This window comes from Typopeltis vanoorti, chromosome 4 (assembly GCF_054136105.1).
Source record: "Typopeltis vanoorti isolate ZY-2024b chromosome 4, IOZ_Tvanoo_1.0, whole genome shotgun sequence".
Taxonomy (NCBI): domain Eukaryota; kingdom Metazoa; phylum Arthropoda; class Arachnida; order Uropygi; family Thelyphonidae; genus Typopeltis; species Typopeltis vanoorti.
Window position 1 is genome coordinate 41,204,074 of NC_143552.1, and position 26,792 is coordinate 41,230,865.

The following is a 26,792-nucleotide window of genomic DNA, read 5'->3' on the forward strand; positions in this document are numbered from 1 at the left end:
GGAACCATGTTAACCTCCATAAGTCCAATACTTATCATGCCTCTCCTTAAACTTGTTCACTGTCAGGACATTCAAAACTATTACTGACAATCTTTTTCACTCATTCACTATCCTCCAAGCATAAAATTTAGTCTGCACACCCTTACTAACCATGCTCCTAACTTCCAGTGATAGTCCCCCTAGATCTCTTTTTTATTTGTCATATATTAAAAAAATTTCCTTTGTGACAATCTTATAGAACACCACTTTAATAACTTACAAATTTTATCGTGTCCTCTCTTTTCAACGTATCAACTAAACTTGGCAATCCACACATATTTTTAACTTATCCTCATAGGAAGCATTCCACAGACCTATCGCCAACTTGGTCACTAGTCTCTGAATACTGTCCACTACCTCCTGATCCTAAAGAAACACAGACCAAATCTTCATAGCCTTATAAAGAGGGATAGTAATCTCCATATTTTTACTTATCAATGTGTTCTTCAACATCCAAGTTGCACCTTTTGAGCTATTTTGCCAACTTTTGAAATATCTCTCAGAACTTCAACTCTCAGCACCATCACTGCTAAATCTCTAGCCTTCTCAATTTTCTGCATAACCTTAAATTTTGCAATCTTAAATTGACAACCATTATCCTTCACCCACAATGCCAATTTATTTAAATCACCTTGCAGGATATCTACATCACATTTACCAACTACTAGCCTACTCCATTTTGCACCATCAACAAAAAACTGAATATCCCTCCCTTTAAATCATTTCTTATATCATTAACATACAGATTCAAGAGTAGCAGCCCTAGTACAGGGCCTTGAAGCACTCCACTGATCACCCTCTTTCTAGATTTCATTTCATCATAGACTACTCTCTGGTGTTGTCTGTCATCCACCAGCTTCATATCGATTCCCATTTGCTGCAACTTTTGTAAGTTTTCCATGTGGTATTCTGCCAAATGACTTTGCAAAGTCTAGCAGTATCATTGTGTTGCCATTTCCTTATCTAATTCTGCTGTCACTATTATAAAATATGAGTAAATTACTAAGGCATGACCTACCTTTTACAAAACTGTGCTTGTCCACTGTGTGCAATGGGTGAATTGGAATAGTGTTCCAAACCACCTATTTTTTTGCTGGCTTGGTTGGCAAAGTGGTTAGAATACCTGCTCTCCAACCAACAGGTTGCAGGTTCAAATCCCACCACGGGTATGAATGTTTGTGATTGTCTTTAGGTGGGAGATGAATGTCATTGTTCATTGTGAGACCATGACCCTGCTTTTTTGAAGGCCTGACGTGACTTGAAAAGTTCCATGTTTGGCCTCTAGAGCAGGGTTTCCAGACTATAAAAAATAAATGAAAAATACAATATACAGTTGGGTCTCTTTTTATGCAGTAGATATGTTCCACAGAAAACTGCATATAAAAAATCGCACAAAAAAGACCTAACTTACATTGAAAAATTAGGAATATGTTCCATAATTTTCTAAAACCGCATAAAACCGAAGCAACGAATTAAAATAAACCTAAAATCACATAAAAAAGGTTTATAAAAATTCAGGAAAATAAGAATGCCTAAATTTGTTTTAAAGCTTTATTCATTTAATTTTATTGAAAACTTTTTTTTTTTTTTTTACATTTTTTCATCAGAATTATTGTTGCTATTAGATAATATTTAGCAACGTTTGCAAACTGGTGCGAAATCACTTTCATCACCAGATGATATAGTCAGCGCATCAGATCTGTATAGTAAAGGCAATGGTTCTTTACAAACAGAATTAGCTTCACCATCGTTCTGTGCTGATTTTTTTCTTCTGACAATGTAATCAGTGATTAAACTTTACGATGACAATTTTACTAATTTTTTATACAGCTCGCGATATACAGACGTACACTTCTTCAGTTATCGTTGGAATTTAAAGGCTCGTTCAGAATTTGTGTCATAAACAAGAAAATGCTTCTCCAATTTATTTCACAGTTCAACACCTTCTCGAATTATATTTGCAGTGAGGGGGACAGGTTCTTCTTCCGTTTCACTATCGTTTTCTAGATCTTCGACAATATCTAAAGTTAATGGATATCCAATAATATCATCGTCACTTAAGGCATTATCCACAAGCAATTCGTCTACATCATTCTGGCTAAATGTATCAAAATTTTCTCCACCAATTTCATGTGCCAAAGTAACGATTTTCAGCTGATAATGTAGATGTCTGAATGGTTGCACTGTTTGCAACACATCCAGGCCAAGCTGCTTTCCAGCAGGCATTTAAAGTTTGTGGTCTTATTTCAGCGATAACAGATGCAACATGATTTATGCAGTCCAAAATAGAAATTTTTTTTCAAACGTCAGTTACTGTTAATGATTCATTTTCTAGTTTATCCAATATAAATTGAAAAGTGTGCTTAACGTAATATTTTTTAAAAGTAGCAATTATGCCTTGATGTAATGACTGAATAATGCTTGTTGTATTGGGTGGAAAAAACACTAGCTGCACATTTGGATGTTCTAAATGTGGTATATTGTCAACAATTAATAAAACTTCAAAATCAAGACCTTTTTGCTTCATAATGTTTCCACTTCTGGTACAAAGCAATTATTGAACCATTCAGTAAATACAGCAGTTGTTATCCAGGCCTTTGTATTAGCCATCCAATGTACAGACAGCTGTTTTAGATCTTTGCCTTTTAGAGCACATGGTCTTAGAGATCGATTTACTAGGAGGGGGTTTCAACGTTCGATCCCACTGTTGCATTGCTACAAAGTAACAATTGATCTTTGCTTGCTTTAAACCCACTTTTTTTTTCCCAGACTTTGCGATGCAAGTTCGACTAGGCATTTTCTTCCAAAACAATCCTGTTTCGTCAGCGTTAAACACTTGATCGGGACAATATCCATCATCTTCAATAATTTTGACTAACTTCTCTTGAAAATTTTTGGCTGCTTCTTCATTTGCCTGTGACCTCGCCTGAAATCTTCACATTATGAAATGCATTCCTTTTTAAAAACCCGGTGAGCCATCCTTTGCTAGCCGAAAATTCTTTATCAGCCTTGGAAGCGGAAGTAGATGGTTCAAATTGCTTCAGCTGTTCATAAAACCAAAGAGCTTTTTCTTTAATTAAATAATCACTTATAGAAATTCTTATTTCAGTTAATTCTTCAATCCAAATTACGAGTGCTTGTTCCGTTTTTTCTAATAAAGCATCTCTTGAGTACGATGATAATTTGGCACTTAGTTTTGTGCCAGAAATGACAGATTTTCTTATTGCGACTTCATTCTTTTTAATTGCTCTTATAGTAGATTCACCTAAATTAAAATGTTCACCAATTGCCGTAGATCCCTCTTCTTTTGCTTAGCGATCTAAAATTGCAATTTTCATTTCCAAAGAAATTGCTTTTCTTTGGTGTTTTTTTTTTTTCTCCATTGGGCCAAATTAAATCTTTAAAATAAAAATTAGCAAAATTTAGACTTACGATAATGTAAAGACAACCACTTACTCACATGCAAAATTAAACTTCACGCACACTCACTGCTTACACATTAATCATGTTACCCCAGAATGTGCTGCAACACACTATTCATTATGTACAAAGTACATAACTTTTGAAGTTATGCACCATATAACTTCAAAACCGCATAAAAAGAGACCCAAGTGTGTACATATTTATACACACACACCGGTAACCCTCGTATAACGCGGATGTTAGGTTCCATAGAAATGCCGTGTTATATAAATTGCGTTATGCAAGACTCAGATCACATAGAAAAAGTTAGGTTCCAAAATCGTTTTTTTTAAAGATTATATAAACAATGACATATCCAACAAAAATATATTTTTATTTAATTCATATAAGTTAAGAAAACATATATACTATAAAACAAATACATAATATACAATTATAAAAAATTACAAATTGTATGTAAACTTCATTGCACATAATGCATAAACGTTTTAGGCAAAAAAAAATAAAGTGTATATTTTAATCGTCATTACTCTCTTCAAAACTAACATTTTGTAGATGTTCTTCATTTACGAGTGGCCAGACATCGTCACTTGGAATCTCTTGGACATCATTTGTATAATTCTCATTGCATACTTATGCTGATTTAGTTATCAAGAAGTCAGTAATAAGACCTTGCTTATCACTATTCTGCAATGTTTTATTAAGTTCATAATACACAGCTAAACAAATATCCAATTGTCTCGTGAATTTTCTGGAGCGTTCCATTGAGAGATCATTATCCATAAAATAACTTTCTTGCCAAGTTCAATCCTTCTGCTAATTTCTTTAAACTGAATTCTTTAACAGATTCATTGCAATCAGAATCTTCGGTAGAACTTTCCCCACCATTTGGTTCGACGTCATCTATTAATTGTACTAGCTCATCCTCATTTAAATCCATTTCCCAATCTATTAATTCCCTAATTTTGTTTTCAACCATATCGCAAAAGCACTCTAAGTGGCCATTACTATAAAAGTACAGTTTTTACCTAAAAAAAAGCAAAAAGCAGTACATATTGTATGTGACTCACCAAAAAATAAAGTGCTCAGCTTGAGATTAACATATATGTGCTTAATGTGCTTTTCTGGCAGAAAACAAAGACAACTTTCAATAATAAACACTTTATACTGTAAACAATTGATGTACATGTGTGCTAAAGGATATTTCCCCTAATATAAATTTGTTACTTATAACTACATGTGCAATATGGGCAGACGCAAATTTAACAAAGATAAAATTTGATTTTTAAGTCTCGCGTTGAAAAATATATGAAAAGATAAAGGGTTACTACACTTTGTAGACCATATTATACCGAAACCGTGGTGTATAAGTACTGCGTTATACAAGGGTTACCTGTATATAAATTGATAAAAATAGAAACACACGCACACACACACATATATATCCCTAGCCCTTCCATAGTACAAAATGCACTAGGTTTACAAATAACCTTCCATATTTTTTTATTAAAAATAAATAAATAAATAATAATAATAAAAAATCTCCACCCACTGCTGGATTTTACCTTTAATCAACTTTTCTAATACCTTAACTAACACTCCTGAGATATTAGTCTCTGATTTACTACTATCTTGGAGCCACGTTTATATAATGGAAGCATCTTACTCTCTTAGAACCTTGCAAGAGCTGAGACTTAGATGAAACAATCTTTGTCAGAGGCACCACCAAATCTATTGCCCATTAGGTAGCACAAGGGCCTTTATGCAACCCAGTCCCACTCCTGAATTCAAGCTGATATTTTTCAAATGAAAGATCTCCACCTGGATGATATACTCTTACAAAGCAATCACTGAGCAACTCAACTATTTCTTCTGCTTTTCTCACTTTCCTGTTATCAACATTGATTAAAGTCTTCTTTCCATAATCATTCTTCCTCTTACTTGCTGCATAGAAAAAAAACTCTTCTAGATTTGCTTCGACCTGCTTAGCTAATTTTCTCTCAATCTAATTTGGTTTTTCTTACCATGACCTTCTTGCCTGCCCTTTCTACTGCTTATGAGTATGCTGATTACCTTTTACTTTATATTCCCTTCACAATGTTTTCTTTTTTTTGCAGTTACTGCTTTATGTCTCAGCTCATCCACTTAACCCCCCACTTGTTTATTCTCCAGACCGTGGATATATGCAAGTCTGATAACCGCCTTTCTCAAACAATCCTTAACACTTTGAGTCCTAGACCTACTGGGACTTAAAGAACCCTGTGTCCTGACCATTTTTAGCTCTATTTAAATAATTGCTGTGCAGTATTTCATTGAATATCCAATTTTTTTTTCTTTTAGTTAGCATCTTTGACAATTAATTGAAACAAAAATTTTAGTTATACATGTAGTATGGACTCCAGAAAAGGGGTTGCAAGAAATCAAGGTTTGTGAAAAAATATATATATATATAGTTAATTTTTTATTAGTTTCTATTTATATTTACTTCTTTAGTGGTCAAAATTCATCAAATTCAGTCAAAATATTGCTTAGATGTTACATAAATAATGAAAATTATAAATAAAATTTGTGTATTATCATGATGAAAATATCATTTTACATAAGGGTGTACATCACTATAATTATCCACTAGTGGCCACAAAAGTCGAGTGGTAAATTACTGAATTAAGCCATTCAGTTTTTGAAATGCCATGACTTTGTGTGTGATCGTGAACACGACTCGCTGGACGGCCTCGAATTTGGTTACCCCTCGTTTGAAGTTCTACGTCACTGTCGCTTGACTGGGAGCTCACATTTGTGTGGAGATCTGCTTCCTCTTGTTCTGAGTCTGCCCAATCATCTAATTCAGATCCTTCATTATCGAGTATTTCCTCGAGCATTTGTTCTAGTTTGCATTCACTCAAGAACCATTTTACACCCCCCTGCTTTGGGCACCATTGAGTCTTGGTCTGTCCGTGGTGACAGAGAAATTCAAGCTGATCTCTCAGGTCACAAGAAGAGAGTTGTGAATCTCTTATATTGTTTAGATTAAACTAACCAGAGTTACGATAGCGCAATGTAATGTAAACACGAACATGTGCAATCATACATGATGCAGCCGATGGGCAGGCATTATGATATACTAATATAAATTCCCTTTTTATTGATAAAAGTCAATCATCCTCATGGATAATGAAGCTGAAGGTTCAAATTTAACTACAGTACAGTCTGATAATGAATTTCAAGCATATGTTATTATTTTCAGAAATTTTAATGCAGTAATGTAAATATACATCAATGGGATTTTGGATTCACGCATGATCAATGTATATTCACATCGAGAGGACTCAAAGTGTTAATCACTCCTCATGCACTACTGACATTCTTTCCTTGCGGCTTCTTAGGCATTGTTCCAAGCTGCTTCCTAAGTCTGACATAATTATCAGTTTTAAAGTTTAACGCAAGCCCTTTCTTGACAGAGAATTTCTCCATGTTGAGCAATCTCCCAGAACAAGACTGCAGAGTCACATTCCCTGATCAGAGGTAGAGTTGCTACTGTAGCTATGGATACATCTTCTGATGCATTACCAGATCCAATGACACATTCCTTTCAAACATGCCATCTTGAAGGGAAGATGGAAGTGCCATCTAGCAAGATGGCACTTCCATCTTCCTTTCCTCCCTCCAATCTATGTCCTCATAGTTGAAGTCTCTCCACTTGTAATAACTGCTCAGCATGCACTAATCTGCCAATGCATAGCATCCCCACCATCCTATAGATCACCTGGGCTATAGCAGTCAATTACAATATATTTTGTCCAATTGTCCTCATCTCACACTAGATAGCCTAAAATGAACCCTCTTCCCCAGACCTATAAATCCTCCTTAACTTTTATTTTTGGTAGTTGAAGTTCTTCAGTTTTTATCAACAATTCCTTGCCTTCAGTCCTATTTCCCAACTATCCTCCCCGAAAATATAATATCATTTACATTCTATCTCTGCAACTATATCATTTTCTGTCAACCAGGTCTCACTGACACCTATAATATTTGAGCTGACAATGTCCTCATGCCCAAAACTCTTCCCCTTTATTTCTGATACTTCTGGCATTCATGTACATGCATTTCAACATGCTCTTGCATATGATTGTGTATGATAATACAAGTATAATATACTTAGTAACCAATTAAAAATAACTTCTATGCCATTTTACTACATACATATGGAAATTATATGACTTCTGCATTGATTTAACCTTTGTATATTTAACAAGAAATCATATTTTTTGTTAGGTATAATACACTTAGTAACCAAGTGAAAAAACTTTCTACACCATTTCACTACTTGTGTATGGAAATTATATGACTTCATCGATTTAACCTTTGTATCTTCTAGGGTCTAGCTCCCACTGATGATACTTCAATAAAGGTCAAAAGAAATTTGAACATTGGCTCTACTCATAATGCATACAAATATATACTTCCAAAAGGAAGCAGACTTTGCATTTTGGGATATTGAGGCAACCAATGCAAAGTCAACAGCTGCTATATACAAGTAGACTGGTCGTGAAGACATTTCATTTGCAAACATTTGCTTAAACTTGGATTTAGGATTAAAAGAATATAATTTCTAAACTAAACACACACACATAATAACCACAGCAATAAGTTTTAATAAGTAAATATTTCATCCTAAGTATCTTAGGACATCGTCAGTACAGTTAAGATACTGACGATGTCCTAAGATACTTAGGATAAAATATTTACTTATTAAAACTTATTACTGTGGTTATTACGTGTGTTTGTTTAGTCATGAATTCTCCACAGGTTTCATTGTATAATAAATATGATTTCTAGTCTGCTCTGTTTAGAGTCAATATTCAATCATGATTAAAATACAGTAGTTCCAACATAAAATATACCCTTTATACATCTTGAAAATATCATCTCATAATCCTACACCGAATCACTATTGTTTGCAAAGGGATTCAAGAAAAGCTAACAGATATTATTAATACCTGACATCTCCAGGGAATCCAAAGACTCATTGAGGGAGGGCACCTACTGTACAACTCTAAGTCTCCACCACTCAATCAACTAACCGCAACTACACCAACCCCATCTACTGCCCACCACCACCACTCTCTGCCAGCACATCCCTAAGGTTGGAAATCAGATTATGGGATTCCCAATATCATCCCTCCCTACTTGCTAGCCTTTTAATAGCAAGCTTTGAACAATGAGCTGGGTAATAATGCTAAAGTCAAACTGGTGGATGTGTCTGATCCTAGCAAACTAGGAATAGAAAAAATAGAAAAAGGGCAGAGGCATTCTGTTTAATAAAGAACAATCATACATAGTTTTTTCTGAAGCATGTAAGATGAGAGATAGGATAGGATTATCCAGAATATCCTCTTCTGGATGGTTAACACTCAAGGCACATATGCAAACATCTGTTCCTTATGCAAACATCTGCACTATGATCATGGTGCAGAAGTCAAGAAGTTTTAGAACATGCAAACATAAAGCCATATTTAATTAAAGAGCCTGCCCTTCTGTAAGGTCTTCTTATGAATATTTTAAATTACAAAAAACAATAATAATAAACACTGTCATAGTTTTAGTTCAGAATTATAAATGGAATAATTTACTTCTTCCTTCAATTTTAAAATTTTTCTGAAATCACAAGTTGAGATTCTGCAAACAACAGCTTTTGTAGCAGTCAAAAACAGTATTTTCAAGGAAAAGACAATCATGTTTGGTGATGATGTTTTCGATCATCATCAAATTCCTCATGTGTACTCTCAAGGGATGTACAGGATACTGTGATAATAATACACATTAAGTTTACACTATTACTAAACTTATTGATAATTTTCCTCCAATGTGGTCTGTAATATTGTCAGATCTTACATTTCAGTCTTCTAAGACACTTCTAACCTGCCTCCATCCGCAAGACTATGTTCTTCTTCCTTTGGGTCTTTTTCCAACCATCCTGGAAGCAAACATCTGCTTTGCTAATCTTTCCTCTCTCACCATTCTGTTTAATTAATCTTATCACCACAGAACAGCATAATTCCTGAATGCTAATATCAAATTCCTTCATAATAGCTTCATTTGTAATGATTCTGCCACTGATGCCATCTGTTCACTCCCTTTTTATCAAAACTTTCACATCTATGGTCTCTAGTCTTTGATCAACTACTTTATTTCTAACCAGACTCTCAGATATATAAATTAAAATTGGTTTGAACACCATCTTGTATACTGCTAGTCGAGCGTTTTGACTAAATTTCTTTCTTCATTCCACATAAATTTATCCCCTATCACATCAGCTTTATTCATTCTGCTGTCTACTGTCATATTTAATTTGCCAAGTACCCTAAAAACCAAAACTAAAAACCGTGTCCTAAATAACCAAAATATTAAAAAATAAACTACTCTGTAAAAGGGGAGGAGAAACAACCACAAAGTATTTCAAAGAAACAAGAGGCATCCTGTAACATACTCAGCAGCCTCACCTATCAGTAAGAGAGGTCACTTTAGATATTCTCCTACCACCTAATAAGTCACTTAAACATATATCATGCATTTGTTTCAATAACTTTTTCTATAAACAGCTATAAATTTTCTATAAATTATTTATATAAATATATAAATAAAAAGATATCAAAAGCTATTTCCAGAAATGATTTTTTTTTTAAATTTAATATGAAAATGATCACTAGCGCGCTAATGAAAGTGACCATAACTGAGTTCTTCAAAACCTAAAAAACATCATAATTTTAAATTAACAAAGAATAATAATTATCTAAGAGGATTTGGAAAGGTTAATATATTAATTATTTATATTTTATATGATAATATAGTGCTTTATATAGATAATATATTAAATAAAATAAGTACTATGATAAATAAAATAGTGTTTCATAAGATAATCCTATTATTTTTAATGTTACCTCAAGAACAAGAAGTCAAGAGAAAATGGGAAGATAGGGCAGTGTGCCAAAATGCTGAAAACACATTTTCAGCAGACAAAATTTCAGATGATGAGTTTTATGTATCATTTTATGGCATAATTTATACACAAAATAGCATCAGTGAAAATGAAACATCAGGAAATTTTATTTTTAAACCAAAATGTTACCACAGCAAAACAACAGTGTTACAATTATTTAGCATCATCAGAAATGGATGATGCTAAATAATTGGAAAATAATGGAAAATATTTTACATAGATCATCAAGCCTTCAAATTTATTGCAATATATAATAGTTAAATTAGAGTACTTCTGTACTCCAATTGGAGTACCAGAATCTATCCCACAAACTAAAAATTGGCCTATATTCAGCCCATCCCCAAGAAGGGTGATAAGTCACTGCCATCCAATTACTGTCCTATCTCGCTTACCTCAGTCCTATCGAAGGTAATGGAAAAAATCATCAATTCCCAACTCCTACACCATCTTGAAGACACTCACCAAATAAATGACCGCCAGTATGGATTCCGCCACTGCCAATCAACAAGAGATCTACTCATATACATCACCTATCTCTGGACGAAGGCTATGGAGAGGTTTGGCGAATCTCAAGTGGTTGCACTAGATAGCTCCAAAGCCTTTGACCAGGTCTGGCACAAAGGCCTACTAGACAAACTACCATCATTTGGTCTGACCCAGGGTTTTTGTAGGTGAATCGCCAGTTTTCTGTCTGGACGCACACTCTGTGTGATGGTGGATGGCTCCCTATCCTCTCACCACTCAATTAATGCTGGGGGGGGTTCGCACAAGGTTCGGTCCTCTCACCAACCCTCTTCCTGCTATATATCAATGACCTACTGCAATTGACCTCCAACCCAATACACAGTTTTGCAGACGATAGCACACTACACTCTTCACTTGTATTTGATAAGCCTTACCCTACACAACTCACCTCAACCTACAGAACATCAACCACTGCGACCCTCAACTCCGATCTCCAAACCATCCTCCAATGGGGTTCAGATAACCTCATAAATTTCAATGGCAATAAAACCCAGTTCTGTACTATTTCCCATAAAAAAGAACCATTTTTTCCCAATATCCTTTTTAATGATATTTGACCAACCAAATCTCCAGACAGTTTGAGATCTCACTCCTTGGAATCACCCTCACATCAAACCTCTCCTGGCATGAACATATCTCAAACATTGCATCTCAGCCTCAAAAAAACTAGGATTCCTCTTTCGCTCAAGACGTTACTTCACCCCCGAACAGCTATTAACATACAAGTCACAAATCCGCCCAACTATGAATACTGCTCTCACATATGGGGTGGGGGCCACAAAAAGCTCGACTCAATACAGAGGAGAGCAATTAGACTTGTCAATGATCCATCCCCCTTTCTTTAACACAGATGTATGGTCTCTGCAGTATGTATATTCTACAAATATTTCCATGGGAAATGCTCATCGGAAATATCATCAATAATTCCTCCGCTCAGTACTAAACTCATTGGAACATGTACAGCTGCTGCACAACATCACTTCACAGTTCACCTAGAAACAAACGGAACAAGTTTCTTTTCATCTTCCTTCATCCCTGCAACTGCTGCATTGTGGAACAGTCTCCCACCTGCTGTGTTTCCCAAGGAATACAATTTAAAGTCATTCAAATCAAATGTAAACAAATTCCTCCTTTCCCAACCCACCACCCATACACGGTACTAATGTACTATAGGTTGACCAACCAACCTCCTGTGCATGGGCTCAACATAAAAAAAAGAAAAAAGAACTTCTATTAATACATGCATCAAAATTAAAACAAATCATGTTAAAAAGCGAAGAGATGCAAAATATTAGTTCATCATTAAATAGCTACATACACAAAGAGGCATGATGTCATCAACATCATGTTTATGGTGGCAAAACATGAATAAGGCAGCTTTGAAAATTTGTAATTCAGTTATACTTCAGTTAATTGATAGATCACTGTACTCATATAAAACCTTTGAATTTGAGTTTGTTTCAAAATGTTCCATTCAAAAAGGAAAGCAAACATACAAAAGTACTTAAGGAGGTAATATTAAAAAAAAAAAAAAAAAAAAAAAAGAAAGAAAGAAAGAAAAGCTACCAAAGTACTTCATACTGATATACTAAGAAGGGAAGATTCAGCCAAACCCCAAGAGGAGAAATATCCTGCAATTAGATATCATTTTGCCACTGGGAAAAGTGATAAAATTATGTAAACGGAAGGAGGGAGGAAAAAAAAACGCAGCATTTCTATATGAACGCCCACTTTGCTACTGTTAGAGGACCTTGTGGCAATAAAATTAAAACCAACCAAACTGGCATAGGACTTGAAACCCTTCTGCACTTCTACTGAACCAGCTTAAACAAAACCTAAATAATAATTATCTAAGATTGGAAAGGTTAATATATTAATTATTTATATTTTAGAATAAAATAAAATAATCCTAACATCAGAGAGAAAAACTAAGCCAAGGATCAAAAGGTGAATTCATCCAACAGATGTTCCAAAAATTACTTATTTAATTTCCATGATTTTAGAAATGTTTAATATGCTTGCTTTCCAGTTTTATAACTGTATTAACAAAACACTGTACTCACAATGTATTTTTTTTTAATAAAAAGATAGTAATAGTAAATTACTGTCAGCACATAAGTTGTAACAGGAAGGATTTTTATTATTATTATTTTGATAACCTCCGTGGAATCAGACTCATTGTAGGAGGCCCACTCGACTCAATATATCTACGATAACGAACTTTGAAGTTATTTACACTACCTGCATTTACAAGGCACTCCAGAAATGCATTCTACTCACTAACAATTTCCCATGTAAAAAATCTGCTCCTCGCACCCTTTTTCACATCTTTATACAACTTCCAGGAATGGCCTCTCGTTCTTTCCATCTTAACATCCACTCTTTTTATAATTTTTCTGTATTAATCTGATAAAATCCCTTAACTAACTTGAAGGTTTCCACTTTTCCTCCTATGAACCTCTGTAATCCACATTCCCTCAAGTGCTGTTCATAACCACACTCCAGAGTCCTGATATCACTTTGGTCTATAATAAATTTAGTTTAATCCTTTATCCAAGCGTAAGCAAACAAAGTTTGCGCCTGAAAATATCTTCAGGACTGAGGTGAGGTGGTACATCCCTTGGCAACTCGTAGCAAAGGTGGATCAAGCTCTCTCATCACTCCTCCTCTCAGTATCTCCCATAATGCAAACCACATCTCCTTGCAGACATGTATCCTGCTATGCATAAAGGGAAGGGCCACTACCCAGACCGGTTTCGACCTTTATTGAGGTCTCGTCAGTGGGAGGCAAACCCAGAAGGAATAGAGAGGCCATATTTACCTATACGAGTTAACAACCAGTGTACCACCTTATTATTAAATTGCTCTGGATTTAGAGAAAGATGTTAGAAGTTTATTTTGCTTACACTTGGATAAAGGATTAAACTAAATTTATTATAGTCTAACCAAGTGCAAAATAAACTTCCAACATCTTTCTCTAAATCCAGAGCAATTTAATAATAAAGTGGTACACTGGTTGTTAACTCGTATAGGTAAATATGGCCTCTCTATTGCTTCTAAGTATCACCACTCTGGGTCTGCCTCCCACTGACGAGACCTCAATAAAGGTCGAAACCGGTCTGGGTAGTGGCCCTTTCCTTAATGCATAGCAAAATACATATCTGCAAGGAGATGTGCTTTGCATTATGGGAGATACTGAGAGAAGGAGTGATGAGTATTGATCCACCTTTGCTACGAGTTGCCAAGGGATCTACCACCTTACCCCAGTCCTGAAGATATTTTCAGGTGCAAACTCTGTTTGCTTACACTTCTTCTGGTTCCCATCTGCCATACGGCCGGGTGAGGGTAGCTATATGCTACCATTCTAGGGAGAGATGATTATGAGCAAGGTGGTTTCCTGTTGCCTTCCTTGCCGTAAGTATTTATGCTGTAACCTGTGTGTTCACGGGGCCGGTTTGCCTGCTTGCGGGATGAAAAACCCCGGATAAACTGGCAGAAAAAACCCTGCTGCCCACGCCCAAGACTAGCTAACTTGGCTATGGCTGAGGAAGATCCTTAAGCTCCTCACGTTGTGGACGGGAATCGAACCTAGGACACTCCTTCCCCAGGCATATGGTTGCGAAGCGCAAAGCCACTAGGCTAACCGTGCGGACGCTTACACTTGGATAAAGGATTAAACTAAATTTATTATAGTCTAACCAAGTGTAAAATAAACTTTCAACCAATCACTTTGGTCATTTGTCTTTTGACCATAGAGGCACCACCACCTCCTTATCCCTACATTGGATGTACTTTTTATCATAGCAGCAATACAACGTGCAGTCTTTTCAACACTTGCAATGAGCCCTCAAAATTTCAGTCCACTATCTACATCAGTGGATGATAGACTGAATTTTGCTCGATGTTTCAAAAATGTACATAGTGTACACTTACCATTTCCAATACAACATCATTTTTAGCATACACTGCACTTGTTCTGTAAATATCAATGCAGTGACCAATAAGCAGTAAACATAACTACAACTGGCTGTTTGTAAGTGTTTAATGTTAAGAAAAGTAATGCAAGAGGGACTTAAATTTTCAAGAAGGAAAAAATAAATAAACTCACTGGCTCCTCCACATGAGACCAGCTAACTCTGGTGAAAAGTGCTTAGAATTGTTCAACATGTCTAAGTAGGATCTGAACCTGCTATTTTCAACAAAAGGTTACATCAGTGTTCTTCTTCCATTTATAATGTTAGTCATTACAACATACTACAAAAGTTCACTGTAACTGCTATAATGTGATATAAATTATAATTTATTTCATCTTGCTGTTTACGTTTTGAACAGTGCATAAATACAATGAAATGTTGAGAAACAGTTTTTCAATGCAATAATTTTGTTTAATACGGTTTAATGAAAGTATTTAAAAAAAAAAAGGATGAGAAGAAATCTGGTCAAAATCATAACTAAATCAAACTGGGATTGTCTTTTGTTTGTTTGTCTTGTTTAATATATGACAACATATGAATTATGTTAACAGAAGCATTAAACATCCTTACTCACCTCCTTTACCAACGACACAGAGGTCATTAGTCTGCTTCTCATATCCAAACAGTGCCCTACAAACATTAATAAATTTACTTTTCCTTAATAATTAACAGCACTTATATTCAGACTTTCAAACCACATTTAACTCATTTTACTGTACTTAGCATAAATTAATTTCATGGGGGATATTATTATTATTATTATTATTATTATTATTATTCAGGCCTCCAAGGAGTCAAAAGGATATCTTAAGGATTATAACTAGATAACTAGGAAATCAGTGAATAGTCTGAAAGAAATGAAGAGAACCAATCCAGCAGACATGACAAATGATAATACAACCTAATCAAATGTTATGCCTGCAGGATTAATAAAACACCACTGTTTTATCAGAACAAGGACAATGAAATGAAATCATATATATTCTTGTTTTAAACCTTTACCCAAGTAATTGCAAAAATTTGCAAATAAAATATCATCATGACTAGGCTATATCCGTATAGAGGCTGTAACTTTATCCCTTGAGGGGCTCACTTTAGAGAGTACGGGAGTGGCAAACCTGAGGTACCTGATGCTGGACCATGCCTTACTTCATATAACATACATCTATTATATTATCCATAGACTGGTCCCTCTTCTTCTTTATTTCTTTTCTTCTTGCTCCTTTCCCCCAATGATATTAGAGTATTCAAGGACTAAAGGTAAATCCTTCCTATTTTGCTATTTCATTTTGTCTTATGGACTGGTCCAACAAACAGAGACAGCAGCCCTGTCGTTGGACACCTTGTGCTTTGGCTAGAAACCAATTCACAAGTATTCTAATTACTTTCAAGTCTCAAAGAAAGAATTCAAGGACTGCTCAAAATGGAAATGACCCCAGACTGGCTAGAAGTACCGAATGGAAAAAGATTATCACTCATTTTGTGACCTTTAATGTAAGCAGTTTATCTTACAAAAAAACAGATGAAATTCTATATCAAAAGAAAATCAACATGGCAGTACTGAGACTGAAACAAAGATGAAAAATCAGGGAGCCAAAGACTACATACATATATAGTGGAATACATATAAAAGGACCAGAGAACAAGAGCAGGAGTATCAATCATGATTCACAAATCCCTTAAAGACAATATCAATAACTATAAATACTGGAACGAAAGAATATTACAACTCAGACAGAAACTTAATAGAGAATATCTCACAGTTCTTGGATTATACATTTCAGAGGAGGGGAGAAAAGAGGAAAGTTAGGACTTCTATAACCAACTCAAAATATAACAGAAAAAATAAACAATAATGACATGTTATTACTGCTGAGTGATTTAAATGCTCACATAGGCAATATGAAAATTCAAAATCATGTCAGAACTTTTGCAGAATTAGTAACAAACAGAATCGGCCAAAGATTAATTGACTTCTCTATCTACAATAATCTGAGAATAATAAATACAATGTTCAAACATAAAGGCATCCATAAATTCACATAGTCAACAAGAGGATTGAAATCTATTATACTATACTATAGTAAATAATAAAATAGGTAGATTCATTCTTGATGTTAGAGTCTTCCCAGGTTTTGAAACTGAATCAGATCATTATTTGTGTGTGACATCAATACAGTTCCCCCCCCCCAAGATGGATAAAGCACCAGTATTCATTAGACAACCGAGAACTTAAGTTCAAAGTCAGCTCATTATCTGACTCCAATAAAAGAAAACTATATCAGCAAAAAATAAATGAAAAATTACAGCAACTACCCTCAGATGAATTTATTAATGAAGAGTGGAATCATCTCTGCAATATTTTAAGAGATTCAGCTTGAGAAATCTTGGGAATGAAAAAACAATGGAAAAGAAAAAAAGAGAAACACATAAAAGAAAGAGTTCAATGGAACAATTTTGTTACCAATCTAGAAAACAATATGGATAAACCTCAAATACAAACATATAAATTTATAAGACATGTGAATAATAGCCTTAGAGAATTGATCAGGATCGATACAATACCATACTTTCTGGAGGACTGGATTAAATACTATAAGAATTATGAACAATTGTTGACAACCCACTCTCAGAACCATTATCTGCAAATAATTCAACAGACTCCTTTATTCTTGAAGATTTAGAGTCAACACTTAAACAATGCAAGAACCATAGAAGCCCAGGAGAAGATGGTATCAATACAGAACTTTTCAAATGTTCTGGATATAACTTCAGATACAGACTACTAGAATTCATGAATAAGCTCCTAAATGGCCAATCACCACCAGAAAATTGCAAAATGCTATGATCGTCCCCAATCCTAAAAAAACAATAGACAATGCCTCTATTGTCAAAACTATAGAGGCATTAGTTTTTTAAATATAAAATATACTCAAGTCTCTTCAAGACTAAATTAAATATTATGAAAATATTTTTGGAGAGGAATAAAATGGTTCCCATAAAAGCAGATCCTGCACCAATTCCTTTTTGACTCTCAAGTTTTGATGGAAAAAAGAAGAGAATTCAATTTAGAGACCCGTATGTTATTCATAGATTATAAAAAGGTTTTTGACTGTCAATTGCAATAAGAAATTTTAATTTTAAGAGATGACAGCATTCCTAACCAGTTAATTAAAGCAATTTTCAATATATATAACAATAACCAAATTAAAATAAAGACAGCCACACAAAAATCTGAATCACAGAACATAAATGCAAGTGTCTGACAAGGATGTAGTCTATTGCCACTCCTCTTTAATATTTATAGTAATAATATTATAAAAGAGTGGAGAGAAACAACCAGTTTTGGCATTTAAATAAATGACTGCACCAACATCAACACAATTTTATTTGCCAATGACCAGGTTCTAATTGAAGATAATGAAGATTCACTATAGCAAGTACCCTTTTCATCAAATGAAATAGCAAAAACATACATATGGAATACATTATCAAAAATTATGGAGACAACTACCGTGTTAGAGCAAACCTTTAGCTTAATATAAACCAAAATGAACACTCGACTTTCAACCTTCATATCAAGGTCTGGAGCAGTATTTCTCAACCTTTCTAAGCACAAGGACCAGTAAAATGCCTCAAACAATTCTACGGACCACTAAGTTATGTAATTTTTTTTTTTAAATGTATGTGGGGGATTACCAACATTCACATATACATTTACAAAATATACATATTACATTTACACACAACATTTACATATACAACATTTTATATATACATAAACATTTACAAATACATATGGAAACATAATTAAGTTGGAAGTAAACGATTAAAGTGTATCATCACTGAACAAAGTTTTAATTTTTATTAAACAAATAAAGGTATCAGTTTCCGATTTGCTGTGGACAAATGAATGGGTATGTTGGTGCCATCCCACTGATAACCCCATTCATCTGCCCACAGCAACTTTTATATTTTGTGTGTTATCCCCATTCATCTTCCCACTCATTCAGCTCATCTCACAACATTTTTAGCGTCACTGCTACCATGGGCAAATGAATGGGGAATGTCAGCGCAGTCCCGCTGATACCTTCATCCACCTGCCCACAAAGACGTTTATCTTTAATCCCCATTCATCTGCCCCACAACAACTTTTATCTTCATGCACTCTCTGATTTGACCTGCGACATGTAAACTGTTCCATTCGCTAAGTGCGTTGTGAGAAGAGGGAAAACTGTTGTTCTTATCTTACTCCATTCATCATAATACTGAATATGAACTTGAGATCCATGGATTCCATCATGGATGACATCCCTTGTCCTGTCCAACCATCCCCTGCATATACCCAAAAATTTCACTCAGAACATCCCAAAACCATTAATTTCCCCCATCCACACACACACACACACACACACACACACACTTCCAGCCAATACGAATCACCTTATTTCCCTGAGGAGTTTTCCATGACCAGCAAAAAAATTTAAGACATCCTGTTATGTGAGGTCATTCCCGATATCTATAAACAGTCCAACCCATGATGTCAGTCGCAAAGTGCCATCCACATAGTCGGGTGCATTTTTCCCGCCAGCGACCATATGCCTATTTTATACAATACCATACTTTCTGGAGGACTGGATTAAATACTATAAGAATTATGAACAATTGTTGACAAACCCACTCTCAGAACCATTATCTGCAAATAATTCAACAGACTCCTTTATTCTTGAAGATTTAGAGTCAACACTTAAACAATGCAAGAACCATAGAAGCCCAGGAGAAGATGGTATCAATACAGAACTTTTCAAATGTTCTGGATATAACTTCAGATACAGACTACTAGAATTCATGAATAAGCTCCTAAATGGCCAATCACCACCAGAAAATTGCAAAATGCTATGATCGTCCCCAATCCTAAAAAAAACAATAGACAATGCCTCTATTGTCAAAACTATAGAGGCATTAGTTTTTTAAATATAAAATATACTCAAGTCTCTTCAAGACTAAATTAAATATTATGAAAATATTTTTGGAGAGGAATAAAATGGTTCCCATAAAAGCAGATCCTGCACCAATTCCTTTTTGACTCTCAAGTTTTGATGGAAAAAAGAAGAGAATTCAATTTAGAGACCCGTATGTTATTCATAGATTATAAAAAGGTTTTTGACTGTCAATTGCAATAAGAAATTTTAATTTTAAGAGATGACAGCATTCCTAACCAGTTAATTAAAGCAATTTTCAATATATATAACAATAACCAAATTAAAATAAAGACAGCCACACAAAAATCTGAATCACAGAACATAAATGCAAGTGTCTGACAAGGATGTAGTCTATTGCCACTCCTCTTTAATATTTATAGTAATAATATTATAAAAGAGTGGAGAGAAACAACCAGTTTTGGCATTTAAATAAATGACTGCACCAACATCAACACAATTTTATTTGCCAATGACCAGGTTCTAATTGAAGATAATGAAGATTCACTATAGCAAGTACCCTTTTCATCAAATGAAATAGCAAAAACATACATATGGAATACATTATCAAAAATTATGGAGACAACTACCGTGTTAGAGCAAACCTTTAGCTTAATATAAACCAAAATGAACACTCGACTTTCAACCTTCATATCAAGGTCTGGAGCAGTATTTCTCAACCTTTCTAAGCACAAGGACCAGTAAAATGCCTCAAACAATTCTACGGACCACTAAGTTATGTAATTTTTTTTTTTAAATGTATGTGGGGGATTACCAACATTCACATATACATTTACAAAATATACATATTACATTTACACACAACATTTACATATACAACATTTTATATATACATAAACATTTACAAATACATATGGAAACATAATTAAGTTGGAAGTAAACGATTAAAGTGTATCATCACTGAACAAAGTTTTAATTTTTATTAAACAAATAAAGGTATCAGTTTCCGATTTGCTGTGGACAAATGAATGGGTATGTTGGTGCCATCCCACTGATAACCCCATTCATCTGCCCACAGCAACTTTTATATTTTGTGTGTTATCCCCATTCATCTTCCCACTCATTCAGCTCATCTCACAACATTTTTAGCGTCGCTGCTACCATGGGCAAATGAATGGGGAATGTCAGCGCAGTCCCGCTGATACCTTCATCCACCTGCCCACAAAGACGTTTATCTTTAATCCCCATTCATCTGCCCCACAACAACTTTTATCTTCATGCACTCTCTGATTTGACCTGCGACATGTAAACTGTTCCATTCGCTAAGTGCGTTGTGAGAAGAGGGAAAACTGTTGTTCTTATCTTACTCCATTCATCATAATACTGAATATGAACTTGAGATCCATGGATTCCATCATGGATGACATCCCTTGTCCTGTCCAACCATCCCCTGCATATACCCAAAAATTTCACTCAGAACATCCCAAAACCATTAATTTCCCCCATCCACACACACACACACACACACACACACACACACACACACACACTTCCAGCCAATACGAATCACCTTATTTCCCTGAGGAGTTTTCCATGACCAGCAAAAAAATTTAAGACATCCTGTTATGTGAGGTCATTCCCGATATCTATAAACAGTCCAACCCATGATGTCAGTCGCAAAGTGCCATCCACATAGTCGGGTGCATTTTCCCGCCAGCGACCATATGCCTATTTGTTTCATTTGTACTAATCGTGTTATGATGGTGGTTTTAATTATATCCATCTTGTTTTATCCAGAGGCACAACAGTGGCGATTGTAAATCTGGTAGATTCATTAATCATTTGGTGGTTTTATTTATATCCATCCTGTGTGCTGCTTGTATTCATTATGTTGTGATGTGTGTTTCTGTACAATCCATTGACCGTATGGATGTTGTTGTCTGCATGCGACGGATTCGGTGTGCTTGATCGCATATTCCTGTAAGCAACTATACGAGATACGGAACTTTGCTAAACAGGACACGGGCAGCTATCCTCCTCCTGTATAACCACATCTCAAAGGCTTCGATTTTCTTGATGGTTGTCACCTTCGATGTCCATGTTTCAACTCCATAAAGCAGAATAGACCACACATAGCATTTCAGCATTCGACATCTGACTTCCATGTTTAAGTCTTTATTTCAGAATAATGTTCTCATTTTCATGAAGGACTGCCGTGCAACTTCAATCCTTGTCTTTATATCTATTTCAGGATCCCACCTTTCATTAAGCCAGCAACCGAGATATTTATATCTTGACACTTGATCGATATTTTTCCCATTGAGTGTCAGTTTCATTGATGAGGTTGGATGGTTGCCGATGACCATGTATTCTGTCTTCTTGATGTTTATATTTATTCCCATTCTTTGGCTTTCTATGTATACTCTGTAAATGAGTTTTTGGAGATCCATAATGTTATCTCTAATTAGCATGGTGTCATCTGTATATCATAAGTTGTTAACAATCTTTCCATTTATTGCGATTTCCTCTGGACATTCTTCCAATGCCTTATGTTGTCTAATTGAATCGTAGCTGACTGATTCCAATACAGATTTCTTATTAGTCTTATGTCTTGTACGTCTAGCCCTATTTGCTGAAGGGCTTCTATTAAGTTAGTGTGTCTGACTTTGTCGAATGCTTTTTCAAAATCTATGAAACACATAAAGACAGATTTCTGTTTTTCTAGGCATTTTTGTATCAATATTTGGGCACAGAAAAGGACTTCTCTTGTACCAAAACCAATCTGAATTGTGTTTCACTTAGCGTTTCTTCACTTTTTCTATAAATACGATTCTGAATTATTTTCAAAAATATTTTTAATGTTTGGCTCATTAAACTAATAAGCCAGAAGTCGCCACAGGAATTCGCTTTGGGTTTCTTTTGGGATAGTGATAATGTAGATTTGAGCCAGTCTGATGGAAATTCATTGCTTTCATATATTTTATTAAATTTTGAGTCATTAACACTCTTAAAAACAGAGCTATAACAGTTTGCTCTAACCAACAAGCTCTTAAACAAGAATTAAAGATTATTAGCAACATTTATAAATAATGGTTATAACAAAAATACTATTTATAAAGTTCTTCATAAAACTTCATCAAAAAAGAATATAGATTAAAGTAAAGGCATAGCCATCCCATAAATTAAAGGGTTATCAGAAAAAATCAATAGAATCCTACACCATTATAATCTTAATGTCACTTTTAAATCACCTATAAAATTAATAAAATATTCAACTCCTCTAAAGATCCTCTCCTCCCACTGGCACATCCTGGAGTTTATTGCATCTATTGCACCTGCAATTCACCTTATATCGGTGAAACTGGACGTATAATCCCTATACATAAAAAAGAACACAAAAGACGCGTTAAATATAACAATTTTGGTGAAGCAGGCATCTTAGATCCTGCTCTCAACACCCTACACCAAACTGATTGGAAAAGTACCTGCTCTTTACTTCATACAAAAACCTGGTATGAAAGAAAATTTAAAGAAACCTGTGAAATTCTGATTAACCACCCTAATCTCAACAATAATGGTGGCATAAAAATTCGAAGAATTTGGATGACACATTCAGCCTACTTAGTTTCCAGCATACTTTAGAACTTGAAGCAATTTTCAGCTTTTATTGGAAGCTATTCCATACCAATTGGTTGAAATTTATATGTATAATCACATAGTTTTATATATATATAAACATATTGCTCTCCAGCCCATTTTAATTTGTAACCTAATAGATAATAATAACAGGACTCTAGCTTTGATGTAGTCAAGTTTTTTTTTTCTCACCAGAGGTCAGGCCAATAATTGTTGTAACGGTTGGTCAATAACTTTAGCAAACCATGTAGATTGCCATGCAGCTTGTTTCTTTGTATATATGTATATGCTCCAGATGATGACCTTGATATAAAGGTCAAAAACGTCAAATGTGATTTTGGTTTATATTAAACTAAAGTTTTTACTCAAACACAGTAGTTGTCTCCATAATTTTCCAAAATGTATTCGGATCACCGAGTAAGTCTAAAAGAAAGGATTTTCAGAAGAGAGTGCCAAAGAATTAACATCGGAGAGGAATATTTTTGCTTCTAATTCAGAAATAAAATTTGGTATGTTTCTATATTAAAAAGAAATAATAATAAAACTGGAAAAATTGAAGAAAAACTATTTATATAGCAACTATTACAATGTGAATGCATCATAACTGTCTTTATGCATTTAGAATATTACTTAATATTTTTGATTCATTCACGTATGTATTTTTTTATATTATCTCTGAATGTATGGTTCATGTTACTCCTTTTGTAATCTTTGATATATATATATATATATATATATATATACAGGGTGTTCGGGATAAATTTGACAGTTTCGTAAGGAAAAAGAAAATCTTCTTTGTATCTATTAAATTTAATGAATTGACAAAAAAACATTACAGGCAGAGTTAATTACAATACTATCAACAAGATTTACTCAAAATAACCACCATTAGCATCGATCACAGCTTCAATTCTGCTTCGGAACCTCGAACAAGCTGATGCTACGGTCTCCCTGGGAAGGGCCGCAAAAACTGTTTTAATTTTATCCATTAACTGGGCTTTTGTATTACTGGAAGTGCGATTGGTGTCTTTTTCAACTGCGCCCCATACAAAATAATCCATGGGGTTAAGGTCTGGGGAGTTTGGAGGCCAAACATTTGGACTGGTGAAGTCGTAGAAATTTTCAGACAACCATTTTTGACTTTTCCCAGAGGTGTGGCAAGGGGCCGAATCCTGCTGCCATACATACGGCCTACCATTGGCTACCCTTGTTATCCAGGGCTTGACTACAGTTAGCAACTCCACGAACAAAGCCCGAATTCCAATGCCAGGGTTCTTCAACACCTGTTCCTGCAGATTTGCGAGGAATTCTGCTGTACGAACGCAATCAGATCGTCTGCTAGGGATCTTTCTTCTTGCTACATCCTCGTAGTCACCATTGCAAGTCTCTAGTTCATGCCTGATTGTTTTTACTGTATTCAGGGAGCATTGGGCAGCAGTCGTAATATCCTTATTTTGATGGCGGGCACGAATCATCATGATACAAGTTATTCTCTTCCATGATTCAGGTGGGTTCCAGCTATCCATCCTTTCTGACATCTTGTATATGAATGAAGAAGGGTCCAAACTTTTAAATGAAGAGAAGTGTGTGTTAATACATGTAACTTACGGAAAAATATAATTAATTATAAATATGTCAAATTTATCCCGAACACCCTGTATATATATATATATTTTTTTTTTAATTTATGTGAAAAATTCATCATAACTTATTAATAATGGAATCACATTAATTTAAACATATTTATTTGTAAAATTTTTGGCTATGCTTCATAGCCATTCTCAGTACAATTATAGATAAACAAAAAAAAAAAAGAGAACAATTCAATTGAAAGTGCATGATATGTGCACTATCACTACAGGTAATATCTTCATCTGCATTCATAGAAATAGAAAATAAATTGTAACAAAATAATTGGTTAATAAATTATTTTTAAATATAAACAATAAATGAATTACAAATTAAGGAATACAGGAAAGGTGAGTGTTAGTCAACATGACTTCCGCGAAATTGATATGAAATTGATATGAAGGTCAAAACGTCGAGTGTTCATTTTGGTTTATATTAAACTAAAGTTTTGCTCTAACATTGTAGTTGTCTCCATAATTTTTGATAATGTATTCTGATCACCATGTAAGCATGAAAGAGAGAATACAATATGGAAATTTCCACTTCCAAAACCAAAGTCTTGTGGTCTATTAATCATTTAAAGGCAAAGACCTAATTAGAAGCAAAATTTGCATCACCAATGATATTACACAATAGGCTAATACATTCAAATATCTAGGCTACCACCTAGGCTATCTTATGAAGGAGAGAAAGACGTAACATAAAATAACCAATTATATATAGGAATAACAAAAACTATTAATCAGATATTCAATCCAAATTTAGAAAACAAGAATAAGAATACATAACTCAATAGCAAGACCTATTCTAACATATGGTTCAGAAGCCTGGACCATAACTCAAGCAGATAGAAAAAGACTGATAAGCTCTGAAATGAGATTCATGTGCAAAACAGCTGGATGCATTAGACTCTACTTCAAAAGAAATAGCAATATCCTAAAGAAACTTTAGGTGATACCTGTCTTAGACTACATCAATCTTTAGAGAGAGAGAGATGGAGACAACATAAAGAAAGAATGAGTGAAGGAAGATTCCCCAGAGAGATATCAACCTCAAGGGAGAAGGAATAGAGGACAGTCTTTGAAAAGAAAAGACGGGAAGAAACCACAATAGGCTATTACTAAGCCTATTCCATTCATGTGCCATCTCCTATCTAGGAGGCTGACTACCATGATGTTACTCATGGTTAACTAAGGGAGTAACGATATGTGGTGGGGACCCTATCTCTTTCACATATTGCCGTAAGTATTCATGACTGTAGCGGTGTGTTCACGGGACCGGTTTGACTGTTCTGCGGGACGAAAAACCTGAGTTTCCGGGTGAAAAAACCTCTACCTCCATATGAGACCGGCTAACTCACCTTTAGTCAAAAGAGACCAGGTAAAGGTTCCTCACGTCATCGACAGGAATCGAACCTAGGTCTTTCTGACCAAAGAGCTACGTCTATACCGACCGAGCTACGGATGCTCTCATTACTAAGCCTATTACTGGAAAAAAAGAAGAATTTCATATCTACTGCCTCTGTATCCCATAATGTACAGCACACTTCCTTTCAGAAGTGTGTACTGCTCTGCATTGTGAGAAAATCACTACCAGACTGGTTTCAACTTCTAGTGAGGTCTCATTGGT

At 34.8% G+C, this 26,792-nt stretch overlaps 1 protein-coding gene across 4 annotated transcripts in view; it reads right to left on the reverse strand.

Annotated features, from left to right (window-relative positions):
• Abp1 (Actin binding protein 1) overlaps window positions 1-26,792 on the reverse strand; it is a 282,412-nt gene that overhangs the window by 228,097 nt on the left and 27,523 nt on the right. For 3 of the 4 annotated variants that reach the window (XM_090391759.1, XM_090391757.1, XM_090391756.1), the window contains exon 2: window positions 15,533-15,588. The exons of the other annotated variant lie outside the window; for it this stretch is intronic. In XM_090391759.1, the coding sequence (XP_090247885.1) occupies window positions 15,533-15,588 (56 nt within the window). The remainder of the gene's footprint in view (window positions 1-15,532; window positions 15,589-26,792) is intronic. 4 annotated transcript variants of the gene reach the window in all.